An 8,774-nucleotide genomic window follows, 5' to 3' on the forward strand; every position below is an offset into this window, starting at 1 on the left:
AAATTGGTTCAATTATTTTTAATACATATTAAGTTATTATATAATAATTATTATTTATCATTTTGGTTCAAAAAATATCATTTATCATTTTAAATCGGAAAAAGCAAAAGAAAAAAAAATGTAAGCAGAGCAAGAGAGGAAAACAGGATATAAATGAACGAGTATGAACAAGTGGATGTTAAAATTTGTAATTGGAGCAAAAGCCATAATCGGTTGGATTCCAAGCAACTTATATACATATATTTGAAGTGCCGAATCAACATCATTTTAGTGAAAGATGAAATCAGGATGGATGGTGCAATCATGAGATTAGATATAAAAAAAAAGAGGGTAATCTTGTAAGCAAATCAACACATGATTTCACCATGGGGACAAACAATGACTCCTTAGCCTACCAAGTGAACATATCATTCTAAGCAAAAACCACATGTTGCTTGCATCGGTTCCCCCAAGCCCTCCATCTATATCCGAGTTTTTCATGTTGCTTGATTGAGAAAAAACAAAAGAAAAACTCCGAACCCAGACTCGTACCAAAACCTAAACGAGGCACTCAGTTCGGTAGATAGAACCATGCTGGCATTAATATACAATCTCATTTCATTACCTAATTCTATGGACTAAACAATCTTCTTACTTTGTGAATCAATCTTCGACATATTGGACACACCTTGTTTTCTTCCTCCATAATCCTGCAAATTTTATTTGTTAGTGAAAGTAGAGAGAAAGGATTTCTTTTCTTTTCTTCTTGTTTGTACCTTTGAGCACAATCATAGCAAGTCGCACAGTGTCCACATGGGACGAAGAAGCAGTTGCGTTGATCATCATAGCATATTACACATAATTTCGCATCATATAAATCCTCCGACGAGCTACTTGAAGATCCGGTTTCGGCATCATCATTGTCGTCCTCTGCCGTTGTTCCGTAGGTCAACCGAACTGACTTCTCCGGTAAAATAGGGTCAGTCTCCGTCCTCCACGATATTTCCCTGAACGTTGTATTACTATTAATTATCTCATCATTGCATGCTCCTAGGTATTTCAGCACCAATAAAATGATAATGATGAAGAAACCTACAGATAACCAAAACAAAAAAAAAAAGCATCAAACCATCATAGCAATAAAAACTTAATTCTCTGGTCTGCACTTGAACATTTCCGCATGTATATATGGTACCTAAAATTGCAATGTAAGTAATAACTCGAGCAACAAAAGACAGCTCAACGTACCGTCCGGCAATATCACCCTGAAAAAGTTAAATTTTGTTGACTAATTTCAGGAGGAATTCATTAGTAATATGAAAAGAAGTTAAACTTGAATTACAAAAGGGTTGAGACCTTACATTATCAGGAGTTGAAACTATAACATACTGAGTGTGGGGAAACTGAAGTTGGAGCCGGCATGATCCATTTAGTGTTGAACACATATCGCTAGCTTTTGTTACATCATAAACTTTGGATGTAACATTTAAACTAAATGTAATAATTATGCTTCTAGGGTTCCAGTTAATTAGACCTACAGAGTACTTGTCATCTTCCTCAATGTTGTACTCTGCTTCTTTACCCGTTACTGGTTCATTCAGGAAAAGGGCACCAAATGGCACTGTTCGTTCGGGCAGCAACGTTTCTGGTTTTTTTTCTCCTGCAGAAACACAGATTAATTGTGTGAGAGTCCCAATCCACATCCCAGAGGGACTAAACTAGATTTGGCAATCTGGGTATTCATGTTGGTGTAAAGTATAAACTAAACAGAGGAGCTAAGATGACTACCTTTTATGATAATGAGTTCAATTTTGTCTAATCTACTGGGTTGAGTTGCCCATCTTATGTGGATCCTAGAACCCTTGTTTAACCACAAAGAGTATCCCTGAAATTGAACCATAGGTGGAGTGGTAAAGTATTTGTGTTTAAATTTAAACAAATAAATAAAAATTAGATTATTAGATGTAATACCTTGCGATCATATGCTCCAACAATCAAATAATTTGAAAAGTTCCAATTTACTTCGTTGCTTAACTCTGGTTTCTCTGGAAACACATAAACAAGAGCCCCTTTCCAATTTTCATCTCTTACTTGAACCTGTTGTACAAAAACAGAACTGGCCTTCATCAACCGAGAAGAGCTTGGTCCAAGCACCATACTGCAATTCCCATAGTAGCCATATCGGAGGATTACCGACACTGCAAAATCAGAAAAGCCAAACCAAAAATACTTTTAGCTTAAGATTGAAGAATGAATGAAACAGAAAACATAGTGAACGAATTACATGCCACATATCCATAAAGTCAGAGCAGGTAGCACTCGTGTCCAAGTGTCTTTCCACTGAGGAAGTTGAGCATGGTTGGAAGCTGGTACGAACCCTGGCCTGAACATGGTTGTTACTATTTGGAAGCAAAAAGAAGCAATGGATGAGAGGCTAAATGTAAATGAGACATAAGAGAAAGACTAGTAGGTTTCTGGGGGAATATTATTACCGTCACAACTAACCGTTTCCTTTGTGATTGGCGGGGAATTGAATGGCAAGTTTGTTTGAACATTAGGTGTCAGTTATATTGGGTGCCTTTATTAACCAGTCAAGGCAAGGCCTGCTCTTTTATAACTCGGTTGTTCACACACCCCTTGCCGAGAGGGCCCTTGGCAATGCCAACCTCGGAGTGGACCCACTAGAAACGTGGAAGGCATTTCTTTTAATTCTTTGGCCCTTTAACTCTATTGCATTTCGTTGAATCAAATAGCAATAGCATCATGCAAGTCGATTAGATAATCTAAGCCCAAAACGCAATTTCTCGTCCTAAGCCACTAATGGCACTAGCTAGCTTATTTCTCGTCCTTAGGCCTCCGCCCATTCCGCATCACGCATTCCATCCATCCCCCAAGCAAATAAAGCATTGAGTTTAGCAATTTTCTTTAATTCAGAAAGCACTTCACCTAATTGAAACCTAAAAGCGTGTTAAGTGCAAGAGCTTTGTGTAAATAATAATACAACTCTTAATTATTGAATATAAAAAAAATAATCATTAAACCCCCACTTACTTGGGGGGCTCTCTAATTATTATTTTTTAATTAAATTTTACATAATATAAATTTTAGTAAACATACTTATCTATTTAAAAGTTTTGTTTATAAAATATTATAATATTAATATATGTTATTAATTACAAAATTTAAGATAATTATTTTATATTAAATACAAATTAATCTAAACTGATATAGAAATTAAATATGAACTAAATCGACTACTAAGAGGTGTTTGGTAAATAGAGTTTTGAGCCTTTTTTAGCTGATTTGAGTACAAATAGAGGATTGAGTAATCAAACCCTCTAATTGTAGTGTTTGATAAATGAATGTTTGTAGGAGCTTGTTGAGCTAAAACCTCCAAAACAAAATACACTGGGATGGACAACTTTTTTCATAGCTAATTGAAAATGAGATATGTGGAATGACATATTTGACAATGCTTGCTCAAAAATTACTCCATTTGCCACATGCTTTCAAACATAGTAGGGGTGCTAAGATATCAGTAACCTCCATTCTCTCATTTTCACTTTTACCTCCAAAATCCAAAGTAAATCTAAAAAAATAAAAACTCCACTGTAAATCTATAAAAATCAACTATGGAGATTCATTTGCAAGATGATTTCATCCATTAAGGTTAGTTCTTTCTATGCTTTTAAATTGCTGTACTTTTTAAGGGGCCTTTATTTGTCGAAATTTTTTGCCTCTATAAATTGATTTTTTTTCCTCATTGTTAGTCGTTTTTTCCATGTATTTCATCTTTTTTTTGTCCATGTAATTTTAATTTTTGGTCCCTATAATTTTAATTTTTTATTCCAATAATTTCACCTAATAAAGACTAAAATATTATAAACAAATAAATACTTAACAATAAAATGTGTCATGCTATTATTTGTCATTTTACATATATCAGCTATCAGCTAAGTTATACCAAACACTTTTAAATAAACAGTTAATAGAATCAGTTAGTCAAATCAGTTAATAGAATCAATTGGTCAAACCATCCACTGCAATCAGCTATCAACCAATTGCCAAACAAGGCCTTATAAGAAAATATAAAATTCAATTCATTTTGTACATCATTTAAAAGCAAAATAAAAATTTCTTCAAAAAAATAGAACATTTTTTCTCCCAAACAAATCCAATCTGGATCCTAAACCAATATACCAAGGCTATGGGTCATCCTTATTGGCAAGGTGTTATATATAATGAGTTGTAAACTCTTCTCAACAACAATACATGGAGTCTTTACCCCTTTCCTGCAGCATGACAATCCATAGGCTGGAAGTGGTCATTTAAAGTAAAAAAGAAACCAAATGGGACTATAGATCGATACGAGGCATAATTGGTTGCTAAAGGTTTTCTCAACATGTTGCGTCTGATTTTCTGGATACATTCAGTCCATTGGTTCAAGAAAATACCATTCGAATTGCTCTTGTTGTTGCAGTAATAAATGGATGGTCACTTAGGCAGATAGATATCATAATGCATTTTTTAATAGTTCCTTGTGTAACACCCCATATTCGATCTGGTTGTTGGATTTAAGCTACGAAATGCTACAATTATCGATTTAGTAAACTCAAAATATTTTGCAACATTTAATAATTTAAATATGTAATTAAATAGCATTTATGTACATAAAGTGTTGCACAATCATTTTGGGGTCTTACACAAGCTTACAAAAAATCTTTTGTTAACCTGAGCTCAAATTAGGACCAAATTGTAAAGTTTTAAAAATTCAGGGCCAACTTTACGACCTCAAAATCTCTACATTGTGACGTCTCCAACTCAGTAAGTCACGCCGTGACTTCAAACATGTCAACGTCGTAATGTCACACACTGTCGGCACCACGTTGCGACGTTCGATGTTTGTGGTTGTGACGAGGTCCCTGTTTTTGGCAAAAACACTTATTTTGGTTCCAATTTAACATGGGCAATACCACTTAATTGACTTATACAACTTAATACCATCAAAAGCAATTCAAATTCATATCATTTCATGTCAAATAAATCACCTAACCAATTCAAACTTGAGTTCAACCTATTAAATATCAATTCATTTCAGTGCATTCATTCAAATACCAAATTTACCTAAGCTAAAACATGTCAAAACATTTCATTCAACTTCCATAACTAACCTATCAATTTCATATTGTAACATCCTAATTTTTGGGCCTAGTCGGAACAGTGGTTTCGGGACCACAAATCTGACATAAGAAAATCTATTTTTATTGTATTTTTATGGTCCAGGATTTCACAGAATGAATTTGTGAAATTTTCGTTTAAAAATTTTGACGTTTGGGCACTTAATTTGGTCAAAAGAACTAAATCGTAAAAAGTGCAAAATGTGAGTTCTAGATATTAAAGGTGTCAAATTGCTATGGACTTTAAATTAGAGGTCTTTATATAGTAAATGGACTATTGGACATTTTTTGGACAAAAATGGGCATGAGATAGGTGAAATGAACAATTTTTAAGTTAGGGGCATTTAGGTAATCTAGTAAATAAATGAATTAAAAGCCCAAAATAGCCAAAATTGGCCTCCATCTTCTTGCTCCAGCTGAAACCTCCATGGAAGCCATGGCTAGGGTTTTGTTCAAACTTCCAAGCTCAATAGTAAGTGATCCCTAGCCCCGTTTTCAAAGTTCTTTACATTTTTTAAGTTCCCGTAACTCGATTTACCAATTTCTACCATTATTTTAAGCTAGGGCTCATGTTTAAAAATTTACCCATGAATGACATGCATGTTTTTTGATGTCTAATGGTAGAAAATGAATGTTGGATGTTAGATAAACATCTTTTGTTAAGTAATTTTTGGTGAAAAAGTCCAAAAGGACCGTTTTGAGAAAGTTATAAAATGTGTAGTAAGAGTGTGTTTTAATGAAAATTTTGAGATGCTATAGTTATGAAAATGGTTCATCTAGGCTTTGGTAACAAAGAAATTGAGTGCATTTCATTTTAGGAGCCTAGGGGAAAGTGTAATTATGACAAAGTTTAGAGGCAAAAACGTAACTTTGCTAAAATATGATATTTGGACCACATTGAATAATGTGACTCATAATTAGACTAAATATGACATTATAGATCTAAGAAATTGAGGTTCGGACCTAGAACGGGGGAAAACGAGGAATCGATCGTTAGGTCCCTTTTTGATAACCTTGGTGTCGAGGTAAGTTCATGTGTAAATGATACTACCTTATGTTATGTATTTTATATCTCGATATGGCATGAATTATACATTTGTTTCCATGAAATTTATCAATGATGATTATGACAAATTTTCGATGAATGAGAAATCCCAAATGAATCTTGGAGATGAATAGGGTACAAATGTCAAAACAATAAGGTTATTAAGATTCCGTATAAGACCATATCCAGGATATGGCCTCAGTATGTGATTTCGTATAAGACCACGTCGGGGACATGGCATCGATATAATTTTATGTAAGACCATATTAGGGATATGACATTGAAACGATACTATATGTATGAGATTTCCAAGTAACCCTTGGTATTCTGAATGAGCCAACAGGTACGTTCAAAACGAAAATATATGTGACCGTATTACGAGTGGTACAGGTATGTACATATATCTCATGTGAAGTGAATTCGGTTTATGATGCATTATTGGTAAGGATACGAATGAGTAAGATATGTATTTATACCATGATGGTTGGAATAATTGGTAAAAGTGTTATTGACTTAGTTATCATTATTTTATACTAAAACAGTTTTGGACAACATCAGCAGTTCGACTTTGAAAATGCACCAAAAATAATATAAAGTGAGTTAGAGGTTGAATAAAATATGGAATTAAATCTTATTGACCCTAGTTTCACATAGAAGAAACGATATAAGAAAAAGAATATTATATTATGAGATATCTGAATTTTCGTGAGATAGAGTCAGAATGTTTTTGGCATCCCCTGTTCTGATTTGGGAAAATCATAAAAAAATTTTAAAAAATAATTATGGGTTATAATTTATATTCTTAGATTATTTAATGAGTCTATTTTCAAAAGAAACAAATAGGAACATTATTTGAATCCTGTATGAGTAGATAATTAATTTTTAGCGAAGAAGGGTCAGAACTGTCGAATAGCAAAAAATGGGTAATTTTGAAGAATAAACTGTACTAATTGGCTAAACCAAAAATTCTGAAATTTTTATGGTAGGAATATATGTGAGTCTAGTTTCATGAAAAATTAACGTATCTTAAATTGGATCTCCATAGCTCTAGATGTAAATGATTTAGTTTCTATGACTTGAGTAGACAACTTGACTGAAATTTGATCAAATAGTAGATTAATATGCAATTATAATTGTGATACCTTGAGAGCATGTTGTAAGAATTTGGTAAAAGCATATTAATAAAATTTCTTATTATTTTCATATGAACTTACTAAGCTTGATAGCTTACTCCCCTCCCTTTCCCATCTCTTATAGGTTAATTTTTGCTAGCTCGGGTTGGAGATTGCCAGAGATGTCATCACACTATCAAGTTATCACGTTCGGTAAAAACGGATGCAACCCTCTTAAGTTTGTGGCATGTATGGGGACTAAGTCACTTTGTGAATATGTCTTTATAATTTAGCCAAATGTATTGGCTTGTAATAGTTAATAGATTGATGTTGTGGGTACCCATGCAAATTTGCTTATATGGCTTAAATGGTCGTAAATCAAATTTTGTATACATGCATGTGCCAATGCTTTGAAGACGTGGGTTTTGTTATAAGGCATGAATGCTTGAAAATTTAAATTAGATTTGTTGGCATGTTGATAATCATGATATAAATGGATAAATTGGAGGTAAACCAATTATATATATTATATGTGTTTTGGTAAGTTTGGACTTGAAAAAGAGAAATGTCATGTACATGCATGTGTTGTTGTGAGGATGCCATGCTTGAGCCTTGATTGTAGATATACAATTGCTCAATTAAGTATGTTAATTGCTATAGAGATGTATAAGTGTATGTGTACAACTATGGGTGGCAAATGGCTTGGAAAATTGCCTTATATTTGTCCACACGGGTAGACACATAGGCGTGTCTTTAAGCCGTATGTGACACACGGCCTGCCCCGATGGGTATGTAGTCCGATTGTGTGTCCCCTGCATCTTGTACTTTAACTTTTAATTGCTCACACGGGCTGAGACACGGTCATGTGTCTCGACCGTGTGAGGGACATGGCCTTGGGACATGGGCGTGTGCTTTAGCCGTGTGCCCCTAATTTGGTGATGACGTCATAAACAGAGAGTTACATGGACTGAGGACACGGGCGTGTGACTCTGTTTCATGATGAAATTTTCTAAGTTTTCCCAGAAGTTTTTAAAGTTTCCTGTTTAGTCCCGAATCATCTTTGATGCGTGTATAGGGCCTCGTAAGCCTGTTTAAGGGACGTTATACATATGTATGAATGTTTTTGATATGGACAAAATTTTATGGTTGATTTTATGTGATTATGTATGTTTAAGTCTGGTAATGCCTCATATCCTCTCCCGGCCTCGGACACGGGTAAGGGGTGTTACACATATTGTACACCATGAGTCTATATGACCTTAGCTTGAACTAAAACAAACATACTTCTAAGCATAAATTTCCAATAGGTAAATTCCAGCCATTCATTAACTTAGTTACCTCTTCTATATCATTTTTACAACATTCGACATACCAAAACATATAAGCATATAACATCACTTATTCTAGCATAGTTTGCATAGCCAGTTCTCAAATGAACATACCTTAATGCTATGAATCCCT

General features: G+C 34.1%; 1 protein-coding gene across 3 annotated transcripts; it reads right to left on the minus strand.

The window, feature by feature from the left end:
* Positions 1-336: 336 nt before the first annotated feature.
* On the minus strand, positions 337-2,559 carry LOC107951033 (E3 ubiquitin-protein ligase APD2). Of its 3 annotated transcripts, none has more exons than XM_016885923.2 (8): positions 2,472-2,559; positions 2,268-2,378; positions 1,951-2,177; positions 1,768-1,864; positions 1,341-1,639; positions 1,175-1,244; positions 756-1,071; positions 337-689 (listed from the first exon to the last, which is right to left on the minus strand). In XM_016885923.2, the coding sequence occupies exons 2-8, from the start codon at positions 2,368-2,370 to the stop codon at positions 611-613; spliced, it is 1,191 nt and encodes a 396-aa protein (XP_016741412.1). In that variant the 5' UTR covers positions 2,371-2,378; positions 2,472-2,559; the 3' UTR covers positions 337-610. The 3 variants fall into 3 exon arrangements, with proteins under 3 accessions (XP_016741412.1, XP_040940621.1, XP_016741409.1); XM_041084687.1 differs by having other exon boundaries at positions 2,485-2,503; XM_016885920.2 differs by lacking the exon at positions 2,472-2,559 and having other exon boundaries at positions 756-986; positions 1,228-1,244; positions 2,268-2,430.
* Positions 2,560-8,774: the final 6,215 nt, after the last annotated feature.

Source organism: Gossypium hirsutum, chromosome A02, assembly GCF_007990345.1.
Source record: "Gossypium hirsutum isolate 1008001.06 chromosome A02, Gossypium_hirsutum_v2.1, whole genome shotgun sequence".
Classification (NCBI taxonomy): domain Eukaryota; kingdom Viridiplantae; phylum Streptophyta; class Magnoliopsida; order Malvales; family Malvaceae; genus Gossypium; species Gossypium hirsutum.

Coding starts and splice junctions, on each gene's coding strand:
- LOC107951033 (XM_016885923.2), bottom strand. CDS start 2,370: ATGTTCAGGCCAGGGTTCGTACCAGCTTCCAACCATGCTCAACTTCCT. Junction 2,178..2,267: donor TCTGACTTTATGGATATGTG/GCATGTAATTCG, acceptor CTGATTTTGCAG/TGTCGGTAATCCTCCGATAT. Junction 1,245..1,340: donor TAGTTTCAACTCCTGATAAT/GTAAGGTCTCAA, acceptor TAACTTTTTCAG/GGTGATATTGCCGGACGGTA.